Source organism: Phacochoerus africanus, chromosome X, assembly GCF_016906955.1.
Source record: "Phacochoerus africanus isolate WHEZ1 chromosome X, ROS_Pafr_v1, whole genome shotgun sequence".
Classification (NCBI taxonomy): domain Eukaryota; kingdom Metazoa; phylum Chordata; class Mammalia; order Artiodactyla; family Suidae; genus Phacochoerus; species Phacochoerus africanus.
This window is the reverse complement of record NC_062560.1, coordinates 12,805,716-12,822,837: the sequence shown is the minus strand read 5'-3', so window position 1 is coordinate 12,822,837 and position 17,122 is coordinate 12,805,716. Positions and strand designations below refer to the sequence as shown.

General features: G+C 47.7%; 1 protein-coding gene across 5 annotated transcripts in view; it reads left to right on the top strand.

Annotated features, from left to right (window-relative positions):
- Positions 1 to 17,122, top strand: part of GPM6B (glycoprotein M6B) — a 154,582-nt gene that overhangs the window by 104,016 nt on the left and 33,444 nt on the right. The window contains exons 1-2 of one of the 5 annotated variants that reach the window (XM_047764141.1): positions 6,257 to 6,612; positions 16,068 to 16,187. The exons of 1 other annotated variant lie outside the window; for it this stretch is intronic. In XM_047764141.1, coding sequence (XP_047620097.1) covers positions 6,552 to 6,612; positions 16,068 to 16,187 — 181 coding nt within the window. In that variant the 5' untranslated portion in view covers positions 6,257 to 6,551. Of the gene's footprint in view, positions 1 to 6,170; positions 6,613 to 16,067; positions 16,188 to 17,122 lie in introns of those variants that run through there. 3 more of the 5 variants (XM_047764140.1, XM_047764142.1, XM_047764143.1) reach the window with 3 other exon arrangements.

Below are 17,122 nucleotides of genomic sequence, written 5' to 3'. Positions count from 1 at the left end.
CTACTTGGTCTTTGTCCTATTTCTGCCACACAGCTCCTAAAACCATTGGAAATTTGTTTACGTTGCTGTGATGAAGAGTGATAAATGTGTCTTTTGTTTTATTAACAAGGTGGCTTTGGGGGACCTCAGGACAGGGCTTGTTGTCAGTAGAACCAGCCTTGTGATTAGAGAATTGGAACTCTTGGTCCTTGTATGATCCTGTGATCCAATTCAACTCCTCTTCCTCCCTTGTTCCCTAGCCCTGACCTCCAGGGAGGGGAGAGGGGCTGTAGTTCAGTTACCAATGGCCAGTCATTTCATCAATCATGCCTATGTAATGAAGCCTCCGTAAAAGGGCTGGGTTTGCAGAGCTGCTGGGTTGGCGAACACGTGAGGATATGGAGAAAGTGGTGCCTAGAGAGAGCGTGGAAGCTCTGTGCCCTTTCCTCCTTGCCTTGCCCTGTGTATCTCTTCCTCTGGCTGTTGTTGGCTAGTAGCCTTTAATAACCTTTTTATAATAAACCAGTAATCTAGTAAGTAAAATGTTTTCCCTGAGCTCTGTGAGAACTCAGCCATTCAACCACAGCTCCGCTTATGGAAGTTCCGATGGCTATTTGGTGGACTCCTTGCCAGTCCCCATCTTTTTTGCTCCTTCTGCATTATTCTGCGCACTTCGACACTGTTAACTTGATGCCTCTCATGGAACCTTTGTCTAATTCCATCATCCCACTTAAATTCAAATCTCAGTGTATTTGTAGTCTTTCTCTCTCCCTGGTCATTTGTTTACTGTTCACGTAAGTGTATTTGTTGAGGACCTACTATGTGCCAGGGACTGTTCTAGAAGCTGGTAGTACAACAGAGGTCAAAGCACACACAAATTTCGGCCCTTAAGGGGCTTATATCCTAGGAGAAGAAAGACAGTGAGTGAGTGAATAGCGCGATCACTGTTGGATCACGGTCAAAGCCATAAAAAACAGCCAACCCAGGTTAAGGGACTGAGTCTGTCATGGTTGTCTTCTAGGCAGCAGAGTCAGGGAGGGTCCCCTGGGAAGGTGGAATTTGAGCAGAGCCAGACCTCTTGTTTTTCCAAGGCAACCTCTCCACCAAAGGGTCAACCCCTCTCCTTTGGAGCCGTATTCCTGAATGCGTCCTGGGCAGCTCCCACGGGGTGTCCAAGGACACCTGAGCCCATACACGCTCATCCCTGCACCAAAGCTCTTCCTCCTCTTCGGTTTCCCCACTTGGGTTCAAAAACGGAACACGAGCATCTCGCCACTCACTGAAGCCGGAAACTCCAGACTGCCCTTCACACCTTGTCCTTTTCCACTCCATGCCTAGGTGTCCATCCAACCAGATGCCATCCGGGTCCTCCCTGGTTCCTCATGCCCCTCCTTCCCCGTGCTTGTGCCCTTTGAAGAGACGTCCTACTTGGTTTTCCAGCCTCTGGTTTTGCCCTGCCCCCACGCCGTCTTTAAAACATTACCACCAGGATGGCCTTCAGGGAAAGCCTAGATCAGATCTGCTCTCGCGCCTTCCATCTCCACCCAGTGCCTCCAGGGTTTGCAAGGTGTTCAGCCTTGCTGCTTCCCAATCTACTGATTCAGCCACCTCCCTGCATTCCCCCACCCTGACCACACACACCCTGTGCTCTGACCCCTGTGTCATGAGAATCACATCCCCAGCCCTTTGGCAGTACTCTTTTCCCTTTTGTCTCTTTCTCAGTTTTTCCTGGAATAATTTTTCTCTTCCCTGCCCTTTCTTCCCTCACTCTTGTGCTTCCCAACCTGGCAGGTTTCTAACCGCGCTGCAGTGGCCAACTGTGTGCTGTGAAGCTTTTCCCCAATTTTCTTGCCCTTCCCCTCATCTCCCTTGTTGGGACTCTGTTGTGCTTGTAAGCAGGTAGGAGTCCCCTGGTTTAGGAGGATTCTCTGTGTCCCATTAGCCTCTGGGTTACTTTGTTCAACCACGCGCAACTACCATTGTAGCCAATATCGCAACTCTGTATGGCTCAATCTCATATGTCCAGGTGTGTCAGTATTTGTTATTCTTGTTATGGCTTTCAGAAGTATTTGTGCCTTCAACCAGAATGCCTTAAAATCACGAAGCTCAAAGAGTAATTTTCAGCCCCAGGAGACATCTCCCATCTTCTTCATTCTACATAGTTTTTCTAGCCAAAAATGGGTGCAGACCTTAGAAATGCTGTAAATGTATACTCTCTGCTTTCTGGCTCGTAGCACTTTTTCTACCTTGTTTGTTTGTTTGCTTGTTTGGTTCCTGATTCAGATCCTTGATCATAAGCACCAAGGAGGTTTTGAGTCTGCTAAGAAAGTCGTGTACTGGAGAGTTCCCGTTGTGGCTCAGCAGGTTAAGAGCCCGACATAGCATCTGTGAGGATGTGATTCAGTCCCTGGCCTTGCATAATGGGTTAAGGTTCCGGCATTGCTGAAAGCTGCCGTGTGGGTCACAGATGTGGCTCAGATCCAGTGGCTATGGTGTAGGCCGGCAGCTGCAGCTGTGATTCGACACCTAGCCCCGGGAACTTCCACATGCTGAGGGTGCGGCCCTAAAGAGAGGGGAAAAAAAAAAAAAAAAAAAAAAGGCAAGCAAGTGGTACACTGGCAACTTCTAGAATTGTCATACTCATTGTCAGTCTAATGAAAAGAAACCAGTCAGGTCATGACTAAGGCAAAAGTGATGGGTAGTCCATTTATAGTATTTGCAGGGTGAAAAGGAGATCAGAGTATCAGCTGGAGGATTTGTGAATATTTGGTCCAAGGGCTGTGATTCCCGCGCCCTGATACAGAGCTGGCGTTGCCCTTCCGTTTAGGAGGCCTTTGACCCCCTGCCTTCCCACTTCCACCAACATTTTCAAATACTATTCTCCCAAATTGTTCCAGTCTGCCAGTTCTGTAATTGAATGATTTTGCTTTCGATTGAATGATGATACTTTTCAAATCAAAACCAATACCGTCGCTAGTCACAGTTGTTGCCTTTTGTGCTGCATCCAATTTGGTGGTGGTATTCACTCTGGCTGGAACTGCTCAGAGAGAACAAGGCTGTCAGCGTCACAGCGATTGCCATCTTCCTGGCTGGATGCATCTGAGCCGTCTTTGCAGAAACGTTTGCCAAGCATCCTGTGGGGACCCCGCAGCACGTTCTCCTTTGCTCTGTAGTGACATCACCTCGGAATCTCTTGTTGCCAGTCTGAAATTTCAGGCTGCCATTCCTCTCAGTCCCCTCGCCAGGCGACAGTAAAGCTGGCTGGGGCCGGAACTTAAGGAGATCATTGATTGTGAGCGTTGTCTCCTGGGACCATGGTTAAAGTGAAAAATGAGATGTGAAATGAAAAGAAAATATTGAAACAGGCTCAACTGGTTTTCAAAGGCTTTCCTGGTTGAACAGGGCCAGACATATTGAGTGTAGCAAGCTCCGGGGATTATCTGAAAGCAGTGCATGCAAAGATGAGGTTGTCAGCTGATTTTGATCCCGGGGCTTATCCTTTATTTTATTTTATTTTGTTTTATGTTTTGTTTTTTTTTTTAATCTAAAGTATTGAGCAACAAACCTTCAAAACTTGGGGGAGATTTTTTTTTAGGAGAGGGTAGCCTCCAACTTATGTTTATGTTTGCTCCTAAGATGGGTATTCAAGGAGTCCCCTGGTGGCTCGGTGGGTTAAAGATCCAGCAGTTGTCACTGCTATGGCTCGGATTCCGTCCCTGGCCCTGGAGCTTCGGCATGCCGCAGGTGCAGCCAAAAATAAATCAATACATAAACGAGGGTTCAAACCAAACAAGGAGCACACTCGGCCCGGTCCGGGAGCCCCTTACCCTCTGCGTATCAATGGTCCTCCCTGTATCTGACTTGAGTTTTGAAGATTGTGGGTTTTAAGAAAAAATTTTACTAAGGTATAGTTGATTTACAATGTTGGGCCAATTTTTGCTGTACAGCAAAGTGACCCAGTCACATATATGTGTGTGTGTGTGTGTGTGTGTGTACACATGCATATATACGTATATGCACCTCTTATTGCATTTTCGGTTTTGTTCATTTTTTAAAGTTTTACTGAGGCGTAGTCGCTGTGCAGTGTTGTGATAATTCCTGCTCTACGACAAAGCGATTCATTTATATATAGACACACGTCCATTCTCCCTCAAATCCTTTTCCCTTGTAGATTACCACGGAAGTTCTCTGGGCTCTTCAGCAGGTTCCTGTTGGCCAGTCATTCCGTAGACCTCAGTGTGCATGTGCCCATCCCTTGTTTGGGATGGAGCATAACTGACTTGCAATATTACGTTCATTTCAAGTGCACAACGTAGTGATTCAACACTTGTGTACATTGCAAAACGGTCCCCACAGTAAGTGTAGTTGCCACCTGTCCCCTTAGAAAGTTAATACAATAGTCTTGACTGTATTTCCCATGCCATACGTTACATCTCCGTGCGTGACTTACTTATTGTATAACTGGAAGTTTGAACTTCTTAATCTCTTTCACCCATTTTGCCCTCCGCAACCCCCTATGCCTCTGGCAACCGCCGGTCTGTTCTCTGTATCTTTGAGCCTGGGTGTTGTTTATTTTGTTTGGTTTGTTTTTTAGATCCCACACATAAGTAAAATCGCGTGCTATTTGTCTTTCTCCATCTGACTTATTTCACTTAGCATACATGGATGGACCTTAAGGGTATTACACTGAGTTTCTGTAACTCTTTGAGATCGGGACAGTGAAGGTAAGTGGGTGAAACAAATGCTTAAAAAGTAGTGCAGAGGCGTCTCCGCAGTGGCACCGTGGGCTAATGATCCGGCTTGTCTCTGTGGCGGTGCTGGTTCGATTCCCAGCCTGGCGCAGTAGGTTAAGGGTCCAGTGTTGCCACAGCTGTGGCATAGGTCACAGCTGCAGCGTGGCTTCACTCCCTGGCCCTGGGGAACTTCATATGCTGTGGGTGTGGCCGGAAAAGGGAAAAAAAAGAGTTGTACAGAAATTCCTGATGTTTGGGAACCTATGGCATATAACCATGATAAAGGCTTATATGCTTAGATAGGCTGAGAACGATGATCCAGTAGTAGTTGGGTGTGCAGAAAGGCTTGTGAAACCAGCAGTCAGAATCATTATTGTTACAGAAGCCTTTCTGCCTAACATTCAGAACACTCTCGAAAATAGCCTTTGAACTCTGAGTGAGGGGTTCTAAGGAGAAAAGCATAGAGAAATAACCGCGTCCAAAAGCAAAACCACTCTATTTTGATTTTTCATTCCAAGGACCCACCAAAATATCAGCTAGCTGTACTTGTGGCATATTATGCTTATTTTTAAATCGGGATGGATATTTGCGTAATGAGTCGACTTGAGCTAAGGTTTCTCTTCCTATCACACATGTTAGCTATAGACCAGGAAATGGATTCTGCTCCTCAATTGCTACACTGCCCTTGTTAAATCTTTGTTTAGGTCCTCTTCCTCCTTACGTATTTTTCTTCCCTCTTTATGTTTTCAAATCAGTCTAGCTAGCTGGCCAGAGATTGTGTGAAAGACACCTTTTTTGTCATTGAAATATACGTTATTTACAGTCTTGTCAGTTTCAGGTGTACAGCAGAGTGGTTCGGTTTATACATATGTATGTTTATTCTTTTGCAAATTCTTTTTTATGGTGGGTTATTACAAGATATTGAATATAGTTCCCTGTGCGATACAGTAGGTCCTTATTAGTTACCTGTTTTACATATATGGTCGTTTGTATCTGTTAATCCCAAACTCCTAATTTATCTTCCCCCCGCCTCCCCGTGAGCTTGTTTTCCTTATCTGTTTTGTAAATAAGTGTATTTGTATTTGTGTTTTTTTTAGGTTCCGCATATAAATAGCATCATATGATAACTGTCTTTCTCTGGAAAGATACATATGAAAGAAAAAGAAAACGGAGACTGTGGGCAAGTCTGTTGCCTAGATTCTGCCAGGATCAGGGGTAACTGAGATAGAACAAGCTGGGATGCCCCAAAAAGGGGTCCCAGGGGAAAGGAAGAGTTCGCTCGTGGGAAGAGGCGCCTGAAAGGTTCTGCTGAAACCTTCTCTGGGGCCTGAGCGCTGAGTCACGTGGTGGGAGGGGGCTCTCCTCTTCCCTCCGCGCGCGGCCCCTGCTCTGATGTCACAGGTCTATTCTTCCCTGGGAGAATTAATTAGCATTCGTCGGGTGCAGTCAGCCAGGAGAGAGGAGGGAGCCCGAGCGCGTGCAGGCGAGCGGGAGGCCGGCGGGAGGCGCAGCCGGGCAGGGCGCAGCGGGTGGGGTGGGGGGGCCCTGGGAGCTGCATCGGGCCTCGGGCGCTGGGCGGCTGTTTTATAACCGGGATCCTCGGTGACGTATGGCTGCCGGCTCCTTGGCAGCTGTCTTTCTGGACCAGTAGGCAGAGAGGGATCGACGCCGGCGAGACTTGTGCATCTTGGAAGGGACCGTAGTCTTCTGTAGTGAAGAACAGAAGCTCTCAATCACGCGGGTGGAAATAAGAGCCCGAGGGGAGTCCAAAAGCAAAAGCAGAGGAGGGGGACAAGTGTGTGTTGGGGGGGAGCGGGAAAAGCATTTTTGGTGGATGGTATGAAGCCAGCCATGGAAACTGCAGCCGAGGAAAATACTGAACAAAGCCAAGAGAGAAAAGGTACCCAGGGCTCTGACAATAGCCTGTTTAAAGCTTTTCACTGGGGTCGGGGTGGGGGGGGGGGCGGTGGGTAGCGTTAAAAGGGGGTAGCCCGATTTGTGTCTCTTGTAAAATAAGCTCCGAAAGCATCCCCATGCTCTGGTCTGGGTTGCGGGGGGGGGGGGGGTGTTCTCCTGGAGGCTGATGTTAAATGAATAGAGCAGCCTCTTTTTAGTCCACTCCGGGTCCAAATCTTTCTCCTGAATGTGGGATTGCACAGAAGGATGTCCGCAGTCTGCCACCTTGGGTAGCTGCGTTGGGGAAACTGTCTCTTTTAATTGCTACAATGAGTCCTAACTGAGGTCCTAGGCTCTGCATGTGATATTCCAGGGACGAGGAATGCATTGTTTGCTGCTCATGCTGAGGAGGACCTGGCAGGGCACGCGTGTTAAATACGCTCTGGTTCCCCCGATTCCGCTGATGCTGTCGTGATTGTGGACCTTCTCTCATTTTCTAATTTAATACAATTGCTGTGTACGAGGCTGAGACCCCGACTCTGACATGTCATGACCATTTCGAGTTGGAGCCTGAGAAGAGGGGACATCAGCCCTGGGGGCTGGTGCTGATGGAAGCGGGGGTGTGGGGGGGGGCGTCTTCTGCGATGCAAGACTCGAGATGTAGGCATAGAAAATGCACACAGGTCCTGTTCCTCAAAAGGCAACCTTAGAACCTACATACGGAGTGGCTTGTGCGGGGAGAAGTAGGTGTTTGGCGGTAAGAAGACAGCAGAAAATAGAAGCTAAAATTCATCTGTCTTTGCCTAGATAATGACTGCTTCAAGTTCCGTACCCCATAGGCTCAGCCGAGCCCCTGTTAGGTTACAGCATCTCACTGCCTGGTCATTTCTCTCCCTCCCCCAAAGTTACAGACTCTCCTAAAGGCGCAAGAACGTATTCTGTACCCGCAGTGGCTCTTTCCATCCAAAGCTACCCGTGCTCAGGTTATTTCTCGTGACCCTGACATCCACTGACAGTTGCCACACAATAGTCACCCTCCCAGATAGAAGCCCAGCTCTGTTTGACTTAAGAACATGTAGGTTGAACGGTTTGAAATTGCTGATAGTCAACCATCTTCCACCCACGAAGACGGCAATTTCACATATGCCAGCGTGCCAGTGTGCTTGGGTAGAAGCTTCTTGATTTTATACGGAATTTCTTCTGTCTCCAGTACTTGAGTAACGTTTGATCCTAAACAGAACCATTTCACTTTCTCGATTAATTACTTTTTAAAGGATGATAAAATACACAGAGCGTGAAAGTTGCCATTTTAGCCATTTTTAGGTGAGGAATTCAGTGGCGTGAAGTACGTAGCGCTTGGATTTGGAAAACTGGTAGTTTAGCTTCATCTCTGCAATCAAACCTATAGCGCCCCCGCCCCCACACAACAGCGACAAAAACCACTCGGGGCGGGGTGTGGGGGGGGGAACCCTGCCTTTTCTGATAGGTATATATTTTTGTTTTACATGAATGACTAAATAGCAGTGACAGAAACTCTTGGAAGTATTTATGAAGCTGAGGAACTGAGATGAAAGTTTAAAGATTCCTTTCCATAACGAGCAGAGACAAAGCTTAGGACACCTAACCATAGCATTGCCTTTTGGTGCGGAAGCCCATCACAGTTGTAGCAATTTTCCCCGAGAGTAGATGCTTAGTACACACTTCTCAATCGAAATGGTGTTTGCCAGTGACAGACAAAAACCCCTTTGGTCTCTGCAGGAAGACAAAACAAAACACAACAACCATACCTTTCATTTTTCTCTCCAAAAGCAAGAAAGGGACATAAAACCTGTGTTGAGATCCTTCCTAGGCCATGGTGAGTGTCACCATCATTTCCTCTTACCGAATGCTGTGATTTTAGGTCAATTCAATATTTATTATTCAATTCCAAATCTGCCAGCCGCCACTACATCGGTGGCAGTCTGTGTGTGAAAACTCCTGAGCTGGGGTTTCAGGGACGACATCAGAAGCAAAAGATGATGCCCGGAGGAAATTATAAAATTACCCACATTGATAAACACCAGCTCTTTGTTAAGTAATTCAAAGATCCCAAGTTTACTGCAAGATACCATCACACGTATAGTGCACACTTGAGTAAGAATTCGGGCCAGGCAATGGCTTTTGATCCCAGCAGCAGGGTTTGTGACTGCTTTGTGACCCACCCGAAATGTTGATCCAGAGGGTAGCTTATCTCCTAAGCTTCATTTTGACCAGCAAGTTCATCTGTCAGCCAGGCGACATCAAGGCTCCCATGGGTGTCATCTCTGTCGTTTGCCCAGCTTGCTCAGCCATTGTCACTCCAGGCACACACACAGGGCCTCAAAGGAGAATCACACCTGTTTGTATATGCCTGCCACTCCAGTGTTCTCTCAGAGTTAGTTTTAAATTTGTAAAATCAACGTGTACATCATTAAAGTGAACATTCAGAAATTTGACACAGTTAGAAAAGGCATTATGTAATTCTTGAGCTGGCGGATCTGTGGAGTTTCCTCCTTCCCCTTTTCTTCTTTTAAGCTTCTCAGCAAGTGATTTACTAAATTGAATCCTAGACATTTTGTCACTTCCCACAGAGTTGTTTAGGCACATATATTTCGCCCCCCTCACCCCCCGCCCCCCGCCGCCATCTCCCCTTTTTCCTTTCCTATTTGTTTTCATGGTCATTGGAGGGGCTGCACTTGTCTCTTAATTTGGAGTGTTATTGCCCCGTGGCTAGCTAGTACCCAGTAGCTTGTGGATTAATAGCTTCGGGTAATTATTATAGCCTCTACGGAGAATCCAAATTAAAGCGAGTGTTCTTATGAACTGATCTCAACTTTCACAGCCAGCGTCATTTCCCAGGAGTTTCAGTAGAACAAAGAGAGCTGATTTAAAAACAAAAACAAAAACAAAAAAAAACGAAATCAGAATGACTTTGTTCCTGTTTTAAACAAAAATAATCCAAGTCCAGAAAGAAGAAAAGGGAGGAGAGGGAGGGAGGGAGAGAGGGAGAGAGAGGAAGACGAGAAAATGTGTTTCTGAAACAGCCCCATAGCCTTGGTCACCTGACCCTACTGGATGATCAAAACGCACCAGAAGTTCTGTAGCAGTTTTTCAGGAATTTTTACAGAAAGCAAGCAGGTTTTGTCAGATGGAAGTCAGAAACGCCAAATTATGACAAATGCCAGTTTTTAAATTGGAGGCATTAAATTAAATCAAAGTGTTGAGGATTGAGTAAGCAGATGCACTGAAATAGAATAAGTGGAGGAAATGAATTAAGACAGAACGAAAGAAACTAGATCATGGGACTCGATAATAAAGAGATGGAGAATGAGGTTTCTGTTTATTTCTGTGGAGTATTACTTGATGTCAGTTCATTTGTGAAAACCAATGCATCTAGAACTGCTGGGAGTGTGTAATCAAGGGGCAGAAAAACCATGGAAGCACTTGCCCTATTGTGTGGAAGAAAACCCCTAAGTATATGGTAGGAAAATTATTTTTACCATGTGTAGGAAATTGGACTCTACTGAAACAATTAGAGCCTGGCTAGTTCGGCTTCTGTGAATCACTGCCCAAATGAATTTCAGAAGTCCAGGTATCAAATTAAAATTCTAACCACCTAAAAAGAAACAATGTAGGAAACCAGAAATAAGGCGTACTTTCAAATAAACGACAGGACCCAGGTAAAGTCAGAAATGGATTCGAGTGGTGGACTCGACTGAAAAAATGAAGACATGCATTTCAATCTTTTAAATCAGATAGGTGTAATTTCTTATGTCTTGTGGGTTTTTTTTTTTTTTAATTCAGCACACTAAGTGCACTTTTGCCCCCCCCCACCTCTCTGTCTCTCTCTTTATTTGTTGAGTAAAGAAAACTCTCCTCTAAAATCCATGTATGCTAAAAATGACCAAAAAAAAAAAAAAAAGTATGCTAAAAACCAAGAGGGACCTGCTTAACATTCCCGGTGATCCATGAATTATTTGCCCTTGCGATTTTTTAATTGATGTTTTCGAACTTGAAAATATAAATATGGCAGAGACAGAGATTGAGATGCCTTTTTTTCCTGTGAGACTCTGCCGAGGAGGACATTTGAAGAGAGGGTGTCTGGGGACTGGGATGTAGAGAAAAGCGGGGCCGGCCAGATGGCGCCGGACATGTGTGGTAGGTATGATACAGCTTGCTTTGATTTTTTTTTTTTTTCCTAAGCCGATTGAAATGTGGCGGAGATCTCAACAAGCCACTTGGGGCATCGCCTCCTTTTCCATTATCGGTTCCGTTAGCCGACTTTTAAAGCCGTGGCCCTGCTCTTTTCACTAGACAAAGCAGTCTGCCTCATGTCTGGAAATTTAGATTTGCCTTCCTTAAAATGGAGGGGAAATCTCGAATTCAGACCATCGTGTTCCAAAGCAGCGTGTTCTCTGTTACTCGGAAGTACAGGCCAGTTGAGAGGAGACGATCTTAGGGACAAGAGTGAGAAGCCTCCGCGTATCTGAGAACGTGTGACGCGGCCAGTGTCCCCGTGTCACAAGTTCCCCCTCACGGGGACTGGCCACAATCGGGATTGTTCTGAGGCACTCCCTTGCTTTTTTTTTCCCCTTCCTTGGGACCACATGTGCATCCACGTGCCACGGCGGCCCATGAGTAGGGACGGCTGGGCTGGGGGACAGAGGAAGAAGGTGGCTTTTAAGCGAAGGAGGCTCCAAGCCCGGCTTCGCAAAGGGACCTGGCTATTCGTCCACTTGTTCATTTATTTACCCATCGATTAACGTTCTCCTTCGAAACATCGTCCTTCCTCTGTCCTTTCTGCTCACATCACAGGAACAGAAGGGGGCTCCCTCATCTCAGGGACCATTCAGTATCGTGGCATCTGGATTCTAACAATAATTTTGCTGCTTGGTGGCAGAGTAAATAGCAGACGGCAATGCCCAGCAGGAGAATTTTGATCCTTAACCAGCTCAGGTGATGGGTCTCTGCAGAGAAGGTGCAAGGAGAGCAAATAAAGTAACTTCTTTTTTGGTGGGCTGATTTGCATAATTGCAGGAAGTTTTTTAATCTAGCCCAGCCTTACTGGCTGCATTTGAGTTCAAGGGGCAGCACAGTTCATCCGTAAAGGGCCAGAGAGCCAATATTTAGGCCCTGTGGGCCACACAGGCTGCGATAACTACTCACCTCTACCTTGGTGGTAGCATGAAGCAGCCACGGAGAGCCTAGAAACAAACGGGCGTGGCTGTGTTCCAGTAAAACCTTATTTATGGGAACAGGTGGCCGTCATCAGCCAACCTCTGCTACTTTCTGTAGCGCTGTCGTGGCTTCCTCGAATATGTCAAATAATAGCTAAAAGTGGAGGATGGCAGGCACAGCTTCCACAGACCTTGCCCAGTGAACGCGGTCTTTTGAGGAAGCCCAGTCTTTGCTAAATTAGTTGCTTCCAGTGATAATTTCCTCGAGGACAGAAAGCATACCAGTCTGCAGTTTAGTTATTCAGCCTCGTCCCTAAATCCCCGCAGCTGAGAGAATGGGGGGAGGGAGTGGACACGGCCTTATTTTGCGTTGTTTTCCCTAAGCCCCCACCACCCCTGGCCATTGATCACCCAGTCGTGTGTCTCGCCATCACCCACCACCGCCGACCTCGGCCCCAACCATAAATCCTAGCTGAGATGTCACAGTCTTCTGTGCTTCTTCAAGAATATTGACCAGTCTCCTGCCCACCTCTGCCTTGTCCTCTGTAAGGGGAACATTTGCGGTCTTCCCTCTGAAGGGCAGAAGCCTCCTGGGTGTGTTGACAGTTGCCCAGAATTGACAGTGTCTTGACACACCCTTCAAGCTGCGGCTTCTCCTTGCAATCCCGTGACTCCCTTTGAAGTGTTTAGACCCTGTCCTCTGAAACAAGACGTATACTGTGGTCTTAAAATTTATAAATTGGAGTTCCCGTCGTGGCGCAGTGGGTAACGAATCCGACTGGGAACCATGAGGTTGCGGGTTCGGTCCCTGCCCCTGCTCAGTGGGTTAAGGATCCGGCGTTGCCGTGAGCTGTGGTGTAGGTCGCAGACGCGGCTCGGATCCCGCGTTGCTGTGGCTCTGGCGTAGGCCGGTGGCTACGGCTCCGATTGGACCCCTAGCCTGGGAACCTCCATATGCTGCGGGAGCGGCCCTAGAAAAGGCAAAAAGACCAAAAAAAAAAAGAAAAAAAAAAGAAAATTTATAAATTGATATGGAATGTTAAGTTTGGCCCAGAAATGTAGAATAGACATGGTTTTCTTTCCCCTCCATATCTAGAGATGTATTGTTGTCCAGAGGCCCTCCCTGAGGTCTTGGACAACATCCATCCACTTGCTGATCCCATCTCCATGCCTGGAGGAGGAGCAGGAGGAGTTGTGTGCTGAATCAAGCATCTCGGGCATGGCGGCCATGTTTTCCTCAGAAGACACCCTAGATTGGGCAGCCCACGGTTTTTCACTGTCATTGCCAAGCAGCCTGTGCCGGATGGCCTGCCTGTCTGGAGATTTCCCCATCCGCGTGAGGCGATGAGGACAGAATGCATGAATCCTGGGCACAGATTTTTCTGAATCTCTTGAGCTGGCCTGGGTGAGGTCCATTTTTTGATCCCCAGGGTCCCAGAATGCTCCCTTGCATTCAGCCCAGTATTTATTCAGCAGATGCTGATTGGGTACCAATCGGGTGTTGGGCATGGAGAGAGAATTTTTTTGAAAGGAAGACGTAAAATTTTCAGATCAGACGTGATACCAAGATCTCCTTGGACGGAGTTCCCATCATGGCTCCGTGGTTAACGAATCCGACTAGGAACCATGAGATTGCGGGTTCGATCCCTGGCCTTGCTCCGTGGGTTAAGAATCTGGCGTTGCCATGAGCTGTGGTGTAGGTTGCAGACGTGGCTTGGATCCCGCTTTGTTGTGGCTCTGGCGTAGGCCGGTGGCTACAGCTCCGATTCGACCCCTAGCCTGGGAACCTCCATGTGCTGCGGGAGCGGCCCAAGAAATGGCAAAAAAGACAAAAAAAAAAAAAAATCTCCTTGGAATCTTCTTGCTCCAGGTCGATAAGGAGGGCTTACAGCCCCTGGAGCCAGGAGAAAATGAGGTCATTACAGGAGGCCACTCGACCTCCAACCTCCTTCTGGTTCTTGCCACCAGCCCCACTGGCATTCTCTGCTTTGGAGACTATAGCCCGGCCCAGGCCTGAGCGATAGGCTCTCCTGAGCAGGAACACAGAAATCTCAGTCCAGGGAAGGCCAGAGTTGAGAACTGTTAAGAACCCTGAAATAACACCTGTAGCTTGGGTCCTGAAACATTTCTTGAGGCGGCACAGAAGCACAGCTCCAACCCAGACAGAGCTTGGCCAAGGCGGAGAAGGTGACAGCGAATGCACAGACCACGGTTAGAGAACCTGCCCTCTGGGGTCAAATCGCACACCCAGGCTCCTCCCCGCTGGCCGCAGGGTCGTGGGCAAGTACCTTACCTTTTCCGTGCCCTGGCATTCTTCACTTCTAGAGCTCCAGTAACCATAGTACCTATTTCATCGGGTGGTTGTGACAGATAATTGTGACCTTAATTACTGAGGTAGGTTAACAGTCCAACTTTGTTATCTTGGGTGTAGACAGGAATATGGCTTGAGCTTAATGCCTGTTTTGGGTGGAGCGGGGAGGGGGGGCGGTTTGCAAGTCAGAACCAGGCAGAGCCGTCTTGTCTGACCCTAAACAGGGTCCTAAAAGAAATTGCTCCAGGAGATGGGATCCCAGAGATTACAGGTGGTGAATTTTGAGGTGGGTCCCTATTCCATTGGAGAGCCAAGTAGCCCAACGAAAAGACCTGTGGACAGACAGACAGGACAGCTGTACATTAGGCAAAAATTCGTCTTGAAAGGACTGTCTGGAAGATGTGGGCTCACACATTGGAGGAACTAAGGTGACCGGCAGTGGGAAGAGTCAGCACACGTGCAACTCCTTGAAAATGTGGGGGCCAATAACTGTGCCCGTGTTACACATAATTAAAAAAATTCACCCTTGGAAGAAGACAAAAATGAGTGAGGTAACAGGGGCATCACGCTTTGCATGACGACCAGCATGTCGTAAATAAGAGCCCTGATCATCAAGAATGAGAAAAACAGCAGCAGCAAAAATAGTTTTATTGTGCAGTTCTGATCTTGTCCAAGCATCCTTTTTTTTTTTTTTTCCCCCCTTTGGGCTGTCTTTGAAAACCTTTAGCTGTCTTGTAAATGTCTCTCAGAGACGGTTTTCCTTTACTTTGAAGCCAAAAAGGTTTCCCCTAAAATGCCACCTGGAAAAGGAGGTCTCCACTTCCCAAATGGAGACCTGCCGAGTTTGCAGAGACGGAGAGCACAGCTCGGGGTTCGTAGTGGCTTGTGAGGTTTTCAGCAGAGCTGGTCCGGCCCTTTGCCTTCTTGCCTCCACTATGATCTGAAGTGCCACGTGGGGGGTTATAATGCCATCTTCGGATGGAGTCATTGCCCACGTCAGTGCTAGCACCATTCGTCTAATCCTTAAATATTCATGGCAGGCACCCCAGAGGACTTAGCCTCTGATTAGCTTTTCTGGGCTTCTCAGATAGGAACTGGCCATAGTGACCTTACGGTCTTTTAAATGATTTCGAGGTTACAATTCAGCAAATAGTTACCAGCAGCCTATTCCATGTCAGCCAAGTTGGTAGATATTTTTCTCCCCAACCCCCTAAGAAGTAGGAAATCTAGTCATTTTACCAGACAGGGACCTGAGGCCTCAGGAGGCCAGTTGTCACCTAAGCAATGCTTCAAGCCTAAGACCAGCAGCCCTTTCTCTCTAAAGACACTGCAAGAGCATTGGAACAGGCTTAACCCAGAACATTCTAGACGCTGAAATCCAGAGCTAAGATAAGAAGACGTGACAGAGAACGTTGCAGATGTCACTGGGGAGACAGGAGTTTCACCCAAGATTTAGCAGACCGTGGGGTGACTGGTCATCCTTTCAAGCTGGAACGAGGTCCCGTTCTAGTGAGTCTTCGTTCACCTCTGTTTGTGTAGCTGCAATGATGATGGTGCTCTGTGGGTCTAAACGTGAAATAAACAGAAAGAAAAATACAATTATGAGAAGGCAGATTTTCACTACAAATAGCATCTGCCCAAAATTGAGCATTTGAAGGGGTGGGGGCCGGCAGGGGAGGGGGGAAGATGGAGAAAATCCAGAAAGAAAAGACAAGAATTGGTGATTTGTGTAAACTTACATTCAGAGATGGAAGAGAGCCTCCGGTGGTCTCAGCATCTCCTGCCGAGTTGATCAGATGGTGCGGAGAAGTTACAATGCAATAATAGCATGTATTGTGAACACCCCCCCCCCCCGTTTCCTTTAACTATATGGTAAAAGAGTAAATACAAATGCTGATGTGGAATCTTTGCTGGAGATAGAGACACTGACTCTTTGCCACCTGAAATTGGCAGTGAACAGCAGAGCTGAAATGGGAATTGGCAGGTACCACTGGATGTACCCAGGCTCAAAGAACCACCAGTACCGTCCCGTGCCAACCCTGGGGGACAGGGCTAGCCCCTTGAGCAGTCCAGGTAAATACAGCCTCGGGGTGAATTCTCATGCCACGTCAACTGTTCTCTTTAATATGATTTGTACTGGCTCTTGCAGTTTGCTGATCTTTTCTGTTTTGCTTGATGCATTAATCTGTTCCCAGGGGCACGGGTGGAATTGGCCCTTTACAGACTTTTTTTAATCATCTTTCTTTTTCTCTCTTCCCCTCCATCCCACCCCATCTTTCACCTCTTTCTTCTCCCTCCTTCCCGTCTCCTCACCCTCGCCTCTCCTCAAAGGGAGCAGTGTACAATGAGCTCTGCCTTGGGGTAAAGCACCAAACTTCCAATATGGAAACTAATCATGGGTAGGGGGGGAGATCACCCACGGCCACCACAGGGTGGGCGGGGGGACCAAGCCCTGAGCCAGGACATCTGAGGAGTCCCCCAATATCTTTCTGGCCACTGAGCCCTGCACCGCTCTGATTTAACATCCGTCCGTTGCCTTTGAGAAGGAAAAATCAGAGCCGGGAAATGAGGATCGGATATGTGTGTGCTCGATCCTGTCAGGTAGGTGCGCTGGGTCTGGTTTCCAGTGTCCTCACGCCAGAGGGGCACTGGCGTCTCAGAACCTCTCAGCCTGGGTCTGCGTGAACCATGCACCTGGGGACCGGGAAGCCGGGAAGGCTGAGCATCGTCTTGGCTCCATTAGCTCAGCTTCCATGGCTTCCAGTTACTTAAGGCGTGGAAAATACAGGGATGGTGGTGGGTCAGAGAAACCCAGCGGGCTTCAAGTATGGCTCTCATTCTGTGGGAACCCAGAGCAGCGTTCCTCGCCAGTATCTGCTGGGCCCTGCAGGAAAACACCAGAAATGACAGTGTAGACACTCCAGGTCAACACAGAGCGGTCCCGAGGTACAGTGGAAGATGCATGTTGAATGCCAAAGTCATACCACCTGTCGGTCATTTAAGGCAGT